Raw genomic sequence first — 17,830 nt, 5'->3', positions numbered from 1 at the left:
TTGGAAGACGAGAAACGGATCATGAGCCTTGCCTATTTGGTTGACATTTTAGCAGCTGAATAAACTGAATCTTCCGATACAAGTAAAAAATACAAACATCATAAAATTCATGGATGCCTCGAAAGCTTCCATCAGCAAGCTGGAAAATTGAAAGAGAATAGGGAACAACTACAATGAGCTATCATTTCTTATGTTGGTGAAGAGTGCTTCCAGGATTTGCAAAAAATTAAACCTTGCAGCATTTGACAGCACTGGAAAATTAATCCAGCTGGTATTTCTCTGAACTCAGTGAAGACGAGGTTGACTTGGTGCGCAATTCATTAAAATTGTCAGATGAAAAGTTCCTGATGACTGTAGAGATAAATATCTAGAGCTGAAAACTGATTCATGAATAGGATATGTTCAAAGAGAAATCAGTCACAGAATTCTGCCACTTGATGTGCAATTCCTACACAAAAGTAGATAGAGTTCCCATTTGTCTCAACATATCTTTGAGAGTCTAGCTTTTCAACACTGCTGCAATTCAAAACTAAACAGCAGAGTAGATTGGAGGTTGAAAATGACCTGCATTGTGCCCCTTTCAAGCACTCCTAGTATCCCAGATTTGGCTAAGAAACAATCGCAGGTTTCACATTAGCTAGTCTCCATATGAATTGCAAAACCCTGGCATCTTGTTTCTGTGTAGGGAATCACAGTACCATGTCACTTTAGTTTTTATTTATTGCACTATGTTTCAATTTGGTCTTAAGTACTGGATGATTACTAGAAGAGTGCCTGTATAGTGCCACTTTACAAGGGAAAGGGGGTTAAATGTGAGTGTAGTCGTTTCAGATGTATCAGTTTGTTGAGTGTAGATGGGAGGGTTTGGAGAGGAATAGAGTAATTGGCAAGCAACAGTGTGGGTTTAGGAAAGGCAAAGGTTGTGTAGATCAGATTTTTGTGGTAAGGCAGATTGAGAAAGCTTTTCAAAAGGTAAGGATGTCTTTGGCTTTCATGGATTTGGAAAAGGCGTACGACATGGTACTGGAAGGCACTGTGGGAGGTCTTGTCAATATATGGAAATGATGGAAAGTTGTTAAGGGCAGTCAAAAATGTTTACAAGAGTAGAACCTGTGTTAGAATGGGAAATGGATAGATCAAATGGTTTTAAGTAAAGGTAGGATTGTGTCATGTAACAACAGCTGTTCACTGTGTACACATGGTATGCATAGGCAACCTGGCAAGAGGTCACACAAACACAGAATTATTGTCTTCCTCTTTATTGGAAGCAGTTGTGAATGGTGCCCAGAGAAAGCAGTCCTAACTGCAAGCACAAGGGGGATATTCTTACCATGGTGAGAGGAGGGTCAATAGGTGAGTGTCCCTGCCGGCCCTTGACCCTCACCTTTATAGGGTAGGCTGTGATCCATTGCCATCAGTGGCAAACATCTTCCTTCTTCTCCTTCCTCTGTTTCCTCCTACACCATCTCTCCTAGGCTGCTTCTCATATTCCTTTCAACGAGTGACCTTGCTGCATGACTGGAATCAAATCCAGTCGAGATGTTTTGAACTGAGGCTTCTCGCATCTGTAGCACCAAATGCCCTGGCCTAACTGACCATAGGCAGGTGGCTAGAGGCGCTTGGGTTTCCCTTGATTGGCTTGGTACCACATGGTTCTTTGTCTGATCAATGTCCCATGTGATCCTTTGTCTGATCAGCATTCCATGTGGTCCGTTTGATCAGCCTTCCATGTGGTCCCTCACTCCATGCTGGATGTGACACCATGACATACATGAATGGGGTGGTGTGGGATGTAAAAGGCAAAGGTAATTGGCAGGGGACTGAAGATCGGTAAAGAAAATGGAGAAAAGTGAGAGGTGAGCCAGCTGTTGCTTGATGACGACACTGCACTTGTGGCAGGGTCAGAGGGAAGATTAAGGGAGTTAGTGACTGAGTTTGGGAAGACATGCAATAGGAGAAAGTTGAAGGTAATGTGGGTAAAAGCAAGGTAATGAGATGTACAAGGGGAGAGGATGGCAGTGAGTTGAAAACAAGTCTTAAAGGAGAGAGGCTGGAGGAAGTGGATAGCTTTAGGCATTTGCAGTCTCATGTGGCAGGAAAATGTGGACTGGAGGCAGAGATAAATTGTAGATCGAGAGAAGCCTTGGGGGATTAAAGTGTCATGAGAAATAGGCATCTGGGAATGGAAGCAAAGAGGAGATCGTATGAAGGGGGTGATTGTGCTGGAGGCACTGTATGTGGTAGAGACTTTAAGAGACGGAGGAAAAGCTTAATGTGTTTTAGATGAAATGTCTGAGAAGTATGGTAAGGGTTACAAAGTTGGACAGAGTGAAAAACAAGGAAGTGAGGAGAGTGGGAGTGGAAAAGGAAATGGCAGATAGTGCTGATGAAAGAGTATTGGGATGGTGTGAACACATGGAAAGAATGAGTGAAGAAAGATTACTTAAAGAGATGTGGAAGGCAGAGGGAAGGAGTGAACTTGTGGGGACAACCAAGGACAAGATGGATGAATGGGGTGAAGAGGGCATTGAGCAAAGGAGAAAGTAGGAGATATGGATGAATGGATAGGGGGGTCACCCATCAAGTGAAGTGGCCTTGCTGCGGATGTACCGTGTCTTGCTCCATTGCTTCTGACCCAGGGCTGTTGGCAGGAAACGGGGATGACCAGTCATCCAGGAGCAGCTAATTTGAGAGGGAGGAAGGGGTGTTGGAATCAGTAGAGTAAGCATGTGCCTTTGACTTGGCTACCTTTCTTGTAAGGGGATAAATGTTGTTAGTATATAAAGAAAACATCTATTCAAGTAACATCCATCAGCATTTTCAATTGCTATTAGTGTAAAAATCCACTATAATCTACATAAAGGTATGTTCACATACAGGAAAAAATAAATTCTCAATAATATATGCATAGTATTTGGAATGCACCTTGAAAAGGGGAGAATAATATTCTGATGTGACAAAAGATGTGCACGGGTCAAAAAAGGCAGAGAACCACAGGTTTATCCTTTCCATTATTTGTGTATCATAAGAGGTGGGATGCAAACTATTCCCACTAGTTAGTAGTTATAAGAATAGAGACTGCAAGAGACCATGAGGCCTACACTAGCCAGCTCCATATCCATCACCACCTGTCATCCCCATCCATAAAGTTGTCCAACCATTTCTTAAAACAACTGATAGTTTCAGCGCTAACTTCATGGTTACTTAGTCTATTCCATTCGTTGACCACCCTATTAGTACACCAATTCTTGCCTATTTCCTTCTTAAATCTAAATTTGTCCAGTTTAAATCCATTACTTCAAGTCCTGCCCTGTTGTTTTAGTATGATGACCTTGTCTGCATCAACCTTGTTATAGACTGGTACTTTCAGCTTATATTGATGGCACTATTACCTTTTGTGTATAGTAGGTAGTCACTGGCATTTCTATTATAGATTGTGCTTGAAGCTAGGGACAGGCTTCACTTTACTGACTGGGAAATGTTGCAAGGCAGGGGTGAGAGTGCAACCGAGGGATTTCCATTTTGCAAGGACTGTTAAGGGGGCAAGGAGTAAATGCTAGGAGGCACATAGCTGCAGGCAAACCAATCATTGCCCTATGTACTTGGACTGTTGTCATTACCTAGACTGACAGAGCAGCCCCATCTCCAAGGAATGCCATGGCTGGAATGAGGCTTTCCCACAAATCCCTTTGGTGTATGGTGTTGTTGGCATGCATGATTGCATGCAATTCTTCGATAGTGTGTTGTATAGTATGGGGTACTGTTGCACCCTGAGCAGTTGACTGTAATGCAGTCATCCAAACTCTTCCGGTAGCTTGGGTTGGGATGGCAGCAGCACCAGTCAGGCCAGTTGCATTCTTTTGGTGGAGAGAATTCTGTGGGATAGATATCTGGGTATGCAGAAGTATTGACTTCGTTTGTTAATGCACAAGTAAGCAATATGATTATGGATATGCTCCTAGAGGCTGGTGCAGTTAAGTCACTTGGTAACGTGAGAAGGGTTTCCTCACTACTGTATTATTGTCAATACTGATGCCATAACTTTGAACATTCATATACAAAAACTGTCTGAGAGATTGTTTTGTTAGGACAAGCTGAAAACATGAGCAAAAGCTTCCAATTCACAAGTACTCCACTACCCAAAATTGCATCCCAGGTGCCATCTGTGAATGCAATCAGATGTACCCTGAAGTGATTTCATTTTTAACTGTATTCGTTATTGTCTCGTGACCAGCATAAAGCTATTGATGATGGCGAGTGTTAAAATGCACTAGGCCATTGATTGGAAACTAAGAGGGTGGAGAAAAAAGGCAATACTAAATGACCTGTGTAGCACATGTATACAAAGTAATCACCCGAGGTGGAGAGGCTTTCGAAGTTGGAGAAACAAGATTGTTTAAGTGACTGAATCTGCATTATAAATGCTTGGTATATGTAGTTAGTACGTCCATAATTCAACAATGGCCCATGGGTATCTGTACACATACCCACCAAGATATGAACATCCTTCAGTCATGTACCAGGTGCTCCAGAAAAAATGCTACAACTTGTTTTGGCCGTGAAAATGGTAATTTTTGCTTTATCAATATTTCCTCTTCAGGGCTTGTTAACTACTTAGTGGCAATTTTAACCATGTTTTTCTTTTTCAGATCAGCTGTAAAATGTTCACTTCAAAGCAGAAGCGAAAATTGTGCAATTCTGGTACTAGACATAATCGTATGTGGAGGTTCGTCACAAATTCCAGAACGAATTTGGACTTCACCACAGCGTCAAAACACTGGGCAACAAGTAAATCTGGAGGATTATTAAACACTTCGAAAAGGAGCTAACACTCCAAAATTGCAACAAGGGTAGAAGTGGCGCAAAACCAATCCCCACACCATAGAAACGCAGGCAAATCAAGGACTCAGTTGTGAGAAGCCCCAAAAAGTCCTATCGCAGACGGGCACAAGAGCTAAGCCTTTCACCAACCACACTGCTGCGCTCCATGAGGAATGATCTGAAGCTCTTCCCCTACAGGATTTCCACTCATCATGTCTTGAAGGATGAGGACAAGACCAGGCGCATTGAAATGTGCGAGTGCATGGACGAGAAGCTGAAGCGCTCACCTAGGTGGTTGAACAACATCTGGTTCAGTGATGAGGCTCATTATCACCTCAATGGGACGGTAAACAATCATAACGTTTTCTGGGGCGAGGAGCCTCCTGAAGAGACGAGTGAGAAACATCTGAAGGGCGCCAAAGTGACTGCATGGATCGCATTCAATCCCAGACATGGTCTTCTCGGACCGTACTGGTTTCAGGACGGGCGTGGCAAGACAGTGACAGTCAACAGCGAGCTTTACTGTGAAATCATCAACAAGTTCAACACTGAACTTGGTCAAAGGTTCACCGTCCACCAGAAGAGCAGAACGTGGTTTCAGCAAGATGGAGCTACGCCCCATACAGCTCACGATTCTCTCACCTTGCTGAAGGAGCTTTTCGGACCTCGCGTGATCAGTTTCCACACAGCACACAAGTGGGCACCTCATAGCCCTGACCTCAATCCCTTGGACTTTTGGTTCTGGGGAGCGTCTAAGGGAGAGGTGTATGCAAACAAGCCAACCACCCTGACCAGTTAAAGCAGTGTCGAAGCTTATGCAGCCAACGTTACGGCGGAGACATGCCTCCGGATCAAAGCATGTTTTAATCAACGTGGTGCTCACATTGAGCACGTGCACTTCAAGAAGTTTGCTCTAGTGCTTAACAAATTGCCATCATGTTAGCTATTCAGAATGCTAAAGTTTGTTCTTGCACCTCTGCCGTTCTTAAATAAACAGAGATCAAATTTGTGGCATTTTTTCTGGAGCACCCTATACCTCATTCTAAGTTGGTAGTCTATTCTTATCTCACTATAGGTGACCATGCTGAGGGTAACTCCCTAACCTTGTTTGGGGCAGTTCCTAGCCAATTCCATATATAGGGTGAGCATGGCAGCCCATACAGGTGGTATTCTCTCATGCAGGCTGCTAGCTATATTACTCCCTATTCTTATTCAAATCAAAAGTTAATCCAGAATCAGGAATGGCAAATTTGGACAATAAAATCCATCATAACAAACACCTTTTATTTAGAATCGGAGTTTCTGGAACAACCAGCGGTTCTTGCCACTCTTGTACCTGGGGAAGAAGAAAAAAAAAAGTTTAAGATTTGTATCTTGCTGCAATTTTCGTACCCATCCCAACGCTAACTTCACAACATCACTGTAAAAATCCTAGTACATCAGCATCCCAAAGGGCAACTTTAAATGGATATAAATTTACATACATACACGACTATGATGAAGTAAAGTAAAACATCCATCCTAATTAAATTAGGTATATACTTTCAAAATAGTTGCACAAAAATTTGAAGTTTAGCAGATGTACTCATTGTATCCTAGAATGCAGACTTTATTTGCCAGTGTGGGGAATTGTAGTACAAGGTGTTGCATGTCTTTGGTGTGGTTACATTTGGGGTAGTTGATGATCAGTACCCAGGCCTATTCTTTGTTGGTTTTAAGATTGACGTGTCCAGTGCAACCGTGCTACTATAAATGGTGTTGGGTATAAGAGTCTCTCTTGGGACTTATATCTGAGGGTTGTTGCAATACAAAGATTAGTTTTTCTTGAGGGGCTTATCAGTTACTGTTATGTGTGGGGTTTGGATGATAATGTAGATATTTGCTGATGCAGTTTCTTATCCCCATTCTATTGGTTGTGCTTGTTAGATGTGTGAAGGATGTGTGAAGGAGTTTGATATATGTTCATTTACACATGATGCTCTAGTGGGAGGATTTTGGTTCAAATGCAATGCCCTGTAATGTTTTGGTGCATACTGTTATTATTCTACATGTTCCATTACACATACTTTGGAAATGGTTTGGTTTTTGATTTACAAACTGTTGGGAACAATAATTCCAAGAATGTTCTGGTATTCATTTTTTTTTCCGTTGGGGGGGGAGGGACTGGGGGCTTTCACTAGTGGGTTTGACGTCAACTATCAAATATGAAACCCAGAATATTAGAGTTCTTTTTTAGAGGACTTTTGTTTTGTTTTAATTCATGGTTGTCCAAGCCTTTCCACTACTCACTGATCAACCATTTTCTAAATATACATTTCACTGTGAAATTTGTGGTATCTTTATATCTAGTTCCTAATCCCTACTATGATGGATATAACTCACCTCTCCTCAAGCTTGCACTTAACAAGGGTGCGTGCCCTCCTCCTCTTGCCAGGGTCCTTCAGGGTTTCCTTATTGATCTTGCTTCGGTCAAAAGCAATATCTGTGGCAGTATACCTGGTAGGCATAACATGCTTGAGGTTCACAATCTGTAAAATAAAATAACCAATATAGTTTCCAACATTGTGTATGCTTTGCCTAGTATTTTTATTCTACCACAAGGAGAGGGCTTACTTAGCCTGTCGAATAGACATTTCACTTTTTTTTCTTTTCAAACTAGCAGCTTGCAAGGTAGCTCAGCTCATGTATCCCCTCTCAAAACAAAAGGGTTATCAAATACATGCAACTCTCCATATACACATGTCCTGTCTATATGTTTTCACTTAAATTAAGTATTTTTAACCTCTTCCATATGATGGAAGTTCGCTGGCTGACCGGGTTAGGGCGTCATTACTTGTGGCGAAGGTCGAGGGGATGGCGGTTCGAATCCTGTCACCGGCAAAGTTGAACCAAGGTAATGGTTCATTAAATTCCACGCTACAAAGCCCTCTGTGTGAGGGGCACCATCCTAGCCTTCCAGTAGGGGGGAGTTTGTGATGTTAAACCATATCATACGATGATGCATATGCATCATGAGGCACAAGTGACATGAGGATACTGATGTTGGCATCTTGATTATATTTTGTAGTTGTAGCTGAGTGACCCCTGAATTTTGAATATACATTAACATGCTTGTTTGTGGTGAAAATAATTTCTGCAACATATGAAAGTTAATTAAGGTCACTCGCTCAAAAAATCTGCTGACAAGTAAACCCTATGCCACACAAAAACAACACTGATTAGTGGTTATTTTGTATCCCTTTAAGTGTTTTGTGATCCTCTACATAGAACATTATGGTTTTGTCCAACTTTTAGCATCTCAAAACAGCTTTATGCAACATTTATTTATTTAAGTACCCCAGGTCAATTTATTCTGAAACACGAATGACAAGGTGACCTAATCTGATAAATGGGACAATTTCGAGGTGCTAGCAATAGTCCTGGTTTTCATACCAAGCAATTTGCACTGGAGCAAGGATGGCTCAATATCCTGACTTGACAACTTGAGCTACGAGGCAGTTCATAATGTCCCATTGCCTTGTAGCTCGAGTTGTCAAGTCAGGATGGCAGCCAACTAGTTCAGTGTGTAATTAGCAAACTAAGCATATTGATCTGTTCATTCAAATGTGTTTAAATCTTCATACAGGAATACAATATAATGCAAAGAATTGAACACAAGCAATCCAGTCAGTTTTCGGCAAACTAAACTTGAACATGTTACACGATCTGTTCATTCAAATGTGCTAAATCTTCATAGGAAGATTTCAAAACAATCAATCCAGTCAGTTTCCAGCATACTTGAGCCTGTTGTCAGCTGGTGACCGCTCTTGTCAGCCTTTACCATGACCACTGTCCTTCAAGGATCAAATCAATCAAGTGGAACAGCAGGATATCATCTATGGAATATTGGGTTTCTCACAAAATATTTGGATAGAATGAAAATGATTGTTCAGTCATAATTAGCAAATTAGATTATTGTAATTCACTTTACTATGGACTTCGTAATTATCTATGGAAGAAGCTACTAGTTACGAAGAGCCAATAATGCCAATAAACTCATAAAAGGCCTGCTTCCCAAAGAAATAACAATGCCGTTATTCATTGGTTTGAATTTGCTGCCAATCAAACCAAGCATGATCTATAAAATGTGTCCTGACACACCAAGCAGTGAATTTAGGTATTTATGTTGTGCACACCTAAGTGATATAGCATTAGAAAATTAAATATTAATATTGTAAATTAAAATACATGAACACGAGATTTTCTTGGTGCAGAGAGAGAGAAAAAAGCCCACATTGTTCTCCAACTCCAGGTGACATTAACCACTTCCATACGGTGACGCCTATGTAGGTGACATGAAGAGCAACTGGGTTCTCGATGATACCTACGTTGCCATCTTGATTATATTTATTGTAGTCGTACCTACGTAATTTCCATTCTCCCTAAACTGGCTTCATCAATTTTCTATGGTTATCAAAATACACAGGTGAAAGAGAACGTACGATTGAGGACTGACTTCATTTTATATAATGCGATTATGACGTAACATCGCACGTCGGGCAACTAATACTGCCAGACATGCGATGTGCCCCGGAGTGAAGAGGTTAATAAGCGATGTCATAAAGACAATAGGGCCTCCTTGGATTTTATGAGAGAACACTGGGTTCTGCCATAATCTGTTAATTGCCTAAGGTACAATAATAATCAGGCCATCAGCTTCCGTAACAACAACCCAGATGCTCTTTAGAATTTGAAGTACCGAATTACTAAATATAGGTTGAATAACATAGGTTCGCATAGACGAATTTATCATCCTTTCATTTCTTTGACCACGGCATTTATCAAAAACATGATGTATCATTCAACCACCACGACATCGTTCGTTAGTAAATTGGTTTATAGAAACTTTTTTGTTGATTTCCAAGAAAATAGCACATTACATTGATGTATTATAATTGACAAGATTAATAATTTTCTATTGCTATATCATGTAGGTGTACACAACTAAAAATTTACCGGAATTTATTGCAACACAGACGCTCCTCAACTTACATTTTAGTTACGTTCCGAACGGAAGTTGAAATTGAACGAAAGTTGTTACTGTACCATACATCCGTAAATTCTATTACCGTATCTTATAAAACACCCCTAAATCATTAATTATACACATAGCATTGTAAAATAATAAGATAATTTGAATATCCTGCGCATACGCTGAATGCTCAAAGCATTCAAACTAACCCAAACAAAATCCAATGGGTCACAAAATTATGGCGACGTAAATAGTACCAGCGCGATCGTAGTGCTGCGCTTGTTTCCGCACGTACCTAGATAACACCCATCCCATCCACCGCCCTGGGTAGAAGTGAAGCAAAATGCACATTCACAGCAAGGTTAGCAACTTCATAAGAGCTATCTTCCTTCACCAACTTGGGCAAAGTAATTATAATCTGGATAATACAATTGGAATGTACTCTTGAATAGTTAACCCCTTGAGTACCGGATGTGTGTTTTGTGACACCAGCGTGTCACGGCTGAGTGCACCCGCCAGGAACCGAGCGTGCTCCGCGTGACACGCATGTGTCACAGTTATAAGCAGTATGTATTGAGGGCTCTCAAGGCCATTTCTGGGTTATTCCTACCCACGTGGTGGCAAGAGTCTGTGTTTACAAACATAAGGCTCCAGTCATTCGTGGTACGGTTTGAAACGTTTGTTTACGTAAGGTTGACGGGTCGGTAACGAAGGGTGCTCAATCAATAGTACCATTTCAATATACAGCAAATGTCAGCCAATAAGTGCGATTGACAAATTTGGGCAGGGGCCACATGTAGTCAACTTATTTCGGTAAATCTTTAGAAGCACATGCTATGTGATGTAGTAAGAATATATTTTGTAAATTACAATACATCAACATAGGCAATTTTCTGGGCAGAAACTTGCTAAAACCGATGATCAACGAAGTCATGGCAGTTCAATGGTACGCCATGTTTGTTTTGATGATATTATTTGTGCACACCTATGTGATATAGCATCAGAAAATTGAACATCAATTTACAAAGGATTACAAATGCAGAGCATGCCAACATGTGACTTTTTGGTCCATATCTAGGTCGGAAGTGAAAAAAATAATAAATTAATCAACTAAAATAATGTAAATAAAATACATAAATGCATAGGTATAGTTAAATAATAAACAAACAGGTAAATAGTAAATAATAATAAATTTACATTAATAATGAGAATCAAACAGAAAAATGATAAAAACAAAAAATTATAATCATTACAGCATCTTGCTTAGGTGTTTATCTAAATGACTTAAAGCATCGAACTGAATTACACTGTACCTGTGCAGAAAGTTTATTCCATTCATTAACTATATGGTTGGCAATGCTGTTTCTACCCACTTCAAATTGAATCTATTTCCGGACAGTGCGAGACCATTGTTTCCTGTCTGATTCTTATTCAATGTGAAAATTGTCACTTTTGATGTTGTCAATTCAATTTAAAATTTTAAAGACCTGTAACAAGTCACCACAAAGTCTACGCTTTTTCAGGGAAAACGATTCATGTTTCAGTCGATTTTCGTATGATTTATTTTTTATATTTGGAATCAGTTTTGCGGCTCACCATTGCACTTTTTCAAGTCTCAATGTCTTTAATGAGATTCGGTGACCATGCGGAAACTGCATATTCCAAATGTGGACGAACTAATGATTAATGCTAATGAGTGATGATTTTTGAAGTAAAAAGATAGCACAATCAGTCCTAGAATCTTATTTGCTTTCTCAGAGGCTGAAAATACACTGCTTGGATGATTTGAGATCGTTACTGATAATTACGCAGAGACCTTTTCACTATCCACTTTTGTTAACAAATTTCCAAATAACTTGTAATCGTACTTACTGTTATTTTACCTATGTGCATTACCTTGCATTTACTTGTGTTAAATTTCATTAGCCACTTTTCAGACCATTGCTGTAGTTTATCTTCTTGAATATCCTATTGGTTTAAATGATATTTGCCATTCCGCACAGTTTTGCATCATCAGAAAATTTAGAGACAAAAGGTTTTAGTCCATGGTCTATATCATTTACACATACTATGACTAGAAGTGGTCCTAGAACGGAACTCCACTTGTAACATTTTTCCATTTAAACTCCATTTTTGACCATTCAACAAATTACTAGCCCAACTTAATAGGCTACCACTTATTCCGTGTGAAGCTAATTTAGTAAGTGTTTCGTGGGGGATGGTATCAAAAGCTTTTGCAAAGTCTAGATATATTAAATCTATATTGTTTCTTTTGTCATAATCCGAGATAACTACGTTGTAGAATTCGAGTAAGTTAGTCACGCAAGAACGTTTCCGCCTGAAACCATACTGGCTATCATTTATCAAACGGTTACTTTCTAAATGATGTTCGATAGAATCTCTGATGATAGTTTCCGTTATTTTTCCTATGACTGAAGTCAAACTTATAGGCTTATAGTTATTTAGTTTTTTTTGTCGCCTTTTTTGAATATGGGAGTAACGTTAGCTAGCTTCCATTCTCTTGGGACATCTCTGGGTATGATGGGTTTCTTGAAAATAATTTTTAGTGGAACAACAACCTCGTTTTTAATTTCCTTTAAGATTCTTGGATGCCAACCATCAGGCCCTGGTGTTTTATCGAGTTTCTCTAACCTTTTATCTGCTTATTTTGTTATATTTACTGTAGTAAGTTTACCCTAGACTTTTCACAGGTTTCAGTTTGAAGTTCACGTTGCGGGGTTTCACTTACAAATACCAAGCTAAAATAATTGTTTAAAATATTACACATTCCTTCATTTGAATATTCAAGTTGACCGTCAGCAGATAACAGTGGACCAATGTGATTCCTAACAACCTCTATCTCTTAAGTATCTATAGAATTCTTTGGGATTCTCTTTGGATTTATCAGCGATATTCATACTATATTGTCGTTTTCCTTTATCATTGTCTTTTTTAAATCTCCCTGTATTGATACATAACTTTAATAGTCATTAGATGAACCCCAGCACTCATATTTCTTATAAGCCTGTCTCTTTTTGGCAATACTTTTTTCAGTTTCTTTGTCGAGCCACTTTGGGCGAGCCTGATTTGGGGGACGTCTGACCTTAACCTCTTCACTCCGGGGCACATCGCACATCTGGCAGCATTAGCTGCCTGACGTGCAATGTTCCGTCATAATAATCGCATTATAAAAAATAATGTCAGTGCTCAATCGTTCGTTCTCTTTCAGCCGTGAATTTTGATAACCATAGAAAATATGATGAAGCCAGTTTAGAGAGAATGGAGCTTACGTAGGTACGACAATAAATATAATCAGGATGCCGACATCGGCATCGCGTACCCACTTGCTCCTCATGCCGCCTGCGTAGGCGTCACCGTATGGAAGTGGTTAAAAGGAATGTGAGTATGAATCATTGGTAAATTAAAACGTGAGCATAGTATGCTATGTTCTTGGCGGAAATAACAAAAACCTTGCTACAAGCATATCTGCTAACAAAAGAAGCCGCTACGATACAGTATGGACTCCATGCTGTTGTCTGTCCTGCCCAGTCACTGTCAGTTAAGACGATGGCTTTCATGTTGTGGACTGGATATTCTCCAACTACATGTGACATTAATAAGTACTATTACAAAGACAATAGGGCTTCCTTGGACTTGAGAGAACATGGGGTTCTACTATATGTTAATTACCCGAGGTACAATAATCTGGTGAGGAGGAATGGGAGGGGCCGGGGGTAGTATATGTGAGTAAATTTTGACGCAGCCTGAAGGGATTTCTCCCCGTCCTCTCTTTATATGCAAGGGGGTACGTAGAGGGTCGCCGATTAAATGAATCGGCATTGCTGTGGATGTGCGGTGTCTTGAGACTGTGCTTCTGACCCTGGGGGGGGGGCTGGGTGCTGGGATGACCCTTCATCCAGGAGGTGCTCAGATGAGAGGAAGGGTGGGAGGGGTGTGGAGTGTATTTAGGGATGAAATGGGTGGGAGTGTTTTTATGCCTTTCCCTTTTTGGCTACCTCCCTTGGAAGGGGGAAAAAAGCCTTGGAATATGTATGTACAATAATCTGGCCGTCAGCATCAGTGATGACCAGATGATCTTTAGAATTTGAGGTACCAAATTACTAAATATAGGTTAGGTTAAGTTGGAATAGACAAATTTATTCTTTCATTTGACCTTGGCATCTATCAAAAACATGGTGCATCATTCAACTGCAGTGACTTCATTCATTAGTAAATGGGCTGTAGCTACTTTTTTGTTATTGATTTCTGCCAAGAAAATCCCATACTACGTCAATATATAATTTACAAAATTAATAATTTTCTTTTGCATTATCACGTAGGTGTGCACAACTAAAACTTTAATGTTTTGATGGATTTGAAAGACAAATAATTTAGTCTATTCTAATCTAACATATATTTAATAATTTGGTACCTCAAATACTAATGCTCATCTGGGTTATCACAGATGCTGATGGCCTCATTATTACTGTAATTTGGGCAATTAATAGACGATGGCAGAACCTCATATTCTCTCATAAAGTCCAAAGAAGCCCTATTGTCTTTGGAACAGCACTAATTATGGGTAGGTCAAACACCACCAGAGGCGCCACCGTCGATGACGAGCACAATAGCGCGTCATTTTATGCGCACGCCATTCAAACAGCCAAATTTACATACCGCGGGAAATTTAATTAATAAAAATGTTGTGCGAGTGTATTTACTACGATCGTAGTAAATTTCAAACATTCGCATCATCAGTTACATGTCTGTCAATAAAAACATAAGATAAACATGGCGGCCTGCATTCAGCAGTAGATCGAAAATTGGTATGTGTTTCAACGTAAAAAATGAGCTAACAAATTTATCGTGCTGGCAACTGACCATAATGAACCAAAACTACTAGTATCGTGGATTATTCTAATACCAAAATAAAGTCAGTATGTTACGGTAGAGCTGAGAAATTGGTTGTTTAAATTAGTTGTTTTTTTCTATCGGGTCGGATTATCGGATAACAACATCAACATCCATCCCGCCATCTTATCTATCACTGGTGATATGGACCAAACTTCACTCTATTAAGTTTCTTACTATTATGTTATTAGTGTAATAGACTTATAGTTGAATTATTTTAAACATTTCCTTTAAAATGTGTGATTTTCATGTAATTTGATCGAAGAGAAGTTACGATTCGTCCTGCCCGCTATCTATGATCACTGGTGGTATGGATCAAACTACACTATTAAGTTTGTTACTATTGGGTTATTAGCGTAATACCTTGCATATAATTGAATTATTTAAATTATTTTCTTTAAAATGTGTGATTTTCATGTAATTTGACGGTATTCGCAGCTGTGGTGGGTAATTTAGCAGAGGATAAAAACATAATTCTATGATCAATTTACATGGAAATCACACATCTTATAGGAAATAGGTCAAATACTGCAACCATATGCTAATTTTTTATATAAAATTGTGCCTGTCAGTAAAAACTGTCATTGTTTACGTTTGATCGGCGATTAGTCAGACCGCACGTTTCGGCCCGATTTCCTTGGACAAAATAGGCCCGATTTAATTCCATTCAAAATGCAATGTCGCGAGAACTAGGACAGCTAGATGGATAATTCAAATTGCATCATACTCATAGAGACTTTTTGCATCCAATGAGAACTACTTCAGCTCAAATATCAGGAATTCCATTTTCATATTGACCTAGCTACTAATTAAAACCACCTAGAGATGGAGAACACCCAGTTCACAACATTAAAGCCATCGTCTAACTGACAGTGACTGGATAGGACAGATGACAACATGGTGTCTGGACTGTATCCTAGTGGCTTTGTTCATTAGATTTACGTGTAGCAAGGTTATCTATTCCCGCCAAGAAAATCGCACATTACATAATGTATTACAATTTGTAATATTAACATATAATTTTCTAGTGTTACATACAATATAATACATGTGTGGACAACTAATACCCTTATTTCTATGACTGTTGACTAGAAAGGTAGCACCTAAGTAGCTAGGTCAATATGAAAATGGAATTCCTGATATTTGAGCTGAAGTAGTTCTCATGGGATGGAAAAAGTCGCTATGAGTATAATGCAATTTGATTTATCCATCTAGCTGTCCTAGTTCTCGAGATATTGCATTTTGAATGGAATTAAATCGGGCCTATTTTGTCCGAGGAAATCGGGCCGAAACGTGCGGTCTGACTGATCGCCGATCAAACGTAAACAATGACGGTTTTTACTGACAGGCACAATTTTATATAAAAAATTAGCATATGGTTGCATTATTTGACCTATTTTCTATAAGATGTGTGATTTCCATGTAATTTGATCATATAATTACGTTTTTATCCTCTGCAAAATTACCCACCACAGCTACGAATACCGTAAAATTACATGAAAATCACACACTTTAAAGAAAATAATTTGAATAATTCAATTATATGCAAGGTATTACGCTAATAACGCAATAGTAACAAACTTAATAGGGGTAGTTTGATCCATACCACCAGTGATCATAGATAGCGGGCAGGACGAATCGTAGCTGTGGTCCGTAATATTACGGAGGATGAAAACGTAACTTCTCTTCGATCAAATTACATGAAAATCACACATTTTAAAGGAAATATTTAAAATAATTCAACTATAAGTCTATTACACTAATAACATAATAGTAAGAAACTTAATAGAGTGAAGTTTGGTCCATATCACCAGTGATAGATAAGATGGCGGGATGGATGTTGTTGTTGTTATCCGATAATCCGACCCGATAGAAAAAAAAACTAATTTTAACAACCAATTTCTCAGCTCTACCGTAACATACTGACTTTATTTTGGTATTAGAATAATCCACGATACTAGTAGTTTTGGTTAATTATGGTCAGTTGCCCGCACAATAAATTTGTTAGCTCATTTTTTACGTTGAAACATATACCAATTTTTTATATACTGCTGAATGCAGGCCGCCATGTTTATCTAATGTTTTTATTGACCGACATGTAACTGATGATGTGAATGTTTGAAATTTATTACGATCGTAGTAAATACACTCACGCAACATTTTTATTAATTAAATTTCCCGCGGTATGTAAATTTGGCCGTTTGAACGGCGTGCGCATAAAATGACGCGCTATTGTGCTCGTCATCGACGGTGGCGCCTCTGGTGGTGTTTGACCTACCTAACCTAAGAGCAGTTCGTCTCCTGCAAAACCTGGGGCAACTAACTAACCAACTCCACATATCACAACTAAAACAAATTATTTCAACAATCTTTGGGGTTTACCGGGTACCAGTCGTAGCATTTCAAGAACGGATTATAACATTTTTCTGAACATTCCGTCATAGCCATAATAACAAAATACACAAATCAACATACCTTAATAAAAGGCTTAATCTTCGACCGCTTGGAAATCTTCTTTTTACTCATCTTCTTAGTTACTTTGCGTGGGTAACGCTCAATACCTGCTACCAGAGCATGTTCGTAGGTACGATCCTGTGTGCCATCATCGTTGCTGTGAATAACGATGGCTTTCCTCCCTGCCTGCTTCCCAGACAGTAGGATAACGACACGGCCTGGCTTATATACTTTCACCATGGTGCTGTACGGGAATAAAAAGAAAAATAAGTTCTAAGTCATAGTCCCCAAAGTAGTTTCTGTGTAAACACAACTCCCGTAAACATAATCTTCAGTCACTTTTCATATCACGTAAATACAATAACTATGTAATATAGTAGACTCTTATATTGGCTTCATCCTAACGTTAATACATCACAGACAGAAATACTGATAAAAATTGGAGAATTAGTTCATTTATGCGCTAGATTACTTTAGATTAAAGAAACCACCTCACTCTCCACCTTCACACTTACATGGTGCAAGTTAGAAGGGCTGATACTTGAGTGTAAACAAATGGATCGAACTGAACTGATACATTGGTTCTAAAATTAATTCTGTCATAAATAAAATAAAAATAAAAATATTTTATAC

At 39.1% G+C, this 17,830-nt stretch overlaps 1 protein-coding gene across 2 annotated transcripts; it reads right to left on the bottom strand.

Moving 5' to 3' along the window:
• Positions 1-6,091: 6,091 nt before the first annotated feature.
• On the bottom strand, positions 6,092-17,736 carry RpL27 (ribosomal protein L27). 2 transcript variants are annotated; one of them, XM_076177928.1, is made up of 4 exons: positions 17,713-17,736; positions 17,219-17,441; positions 7,204-7,349; positions 6,092-6,157 (listed from the first exon to the last, which is right to left on the bottom strand). In XM_076177928.1, the coding sequence occupies exons 2-4, from the start codon at positions 17,435-17,437 to the stop codon at positions 6,109-6,111; spliced, it is 414 nt and encodes a 137-aa protein (XP_076034043.1). In that variant the 5' UTR covers positions 17,438-17,441; positions 17,713-17,736; the 3' UTR covers positions 6,092-6,108. The 2 variants fall into 2 exon arrangements, with proteins under 2 accessions (XP_076034043.1, XP_076034042.1); XM_076177927.1 differs by lacking the exon at positions 17,713-17,736 and adding an exon at positions 17,670-17,693.
• Positions 17,737-17,830: the final 94 nt, after the last annotated feature.

Source organism: Oratosquilla oratoria, chromosome 41 (genome assembly GCF_046742065.1).
Source record: "Oratosquilla oratoria isolate Oo_2021 chromosome 41, ASM4674206v1, whole genome shotgun sequence".
NCBI classification, from domain to species: Eukaryota; Metazoa; Arthropoda; class Malacostraca; order Stomatopoda; family Squillidae; genus Oratosquilla; species Oratosquilla oratoria.
This window is presented reverse-complemented; position numbering and strand designations above follow the sequence as displayed.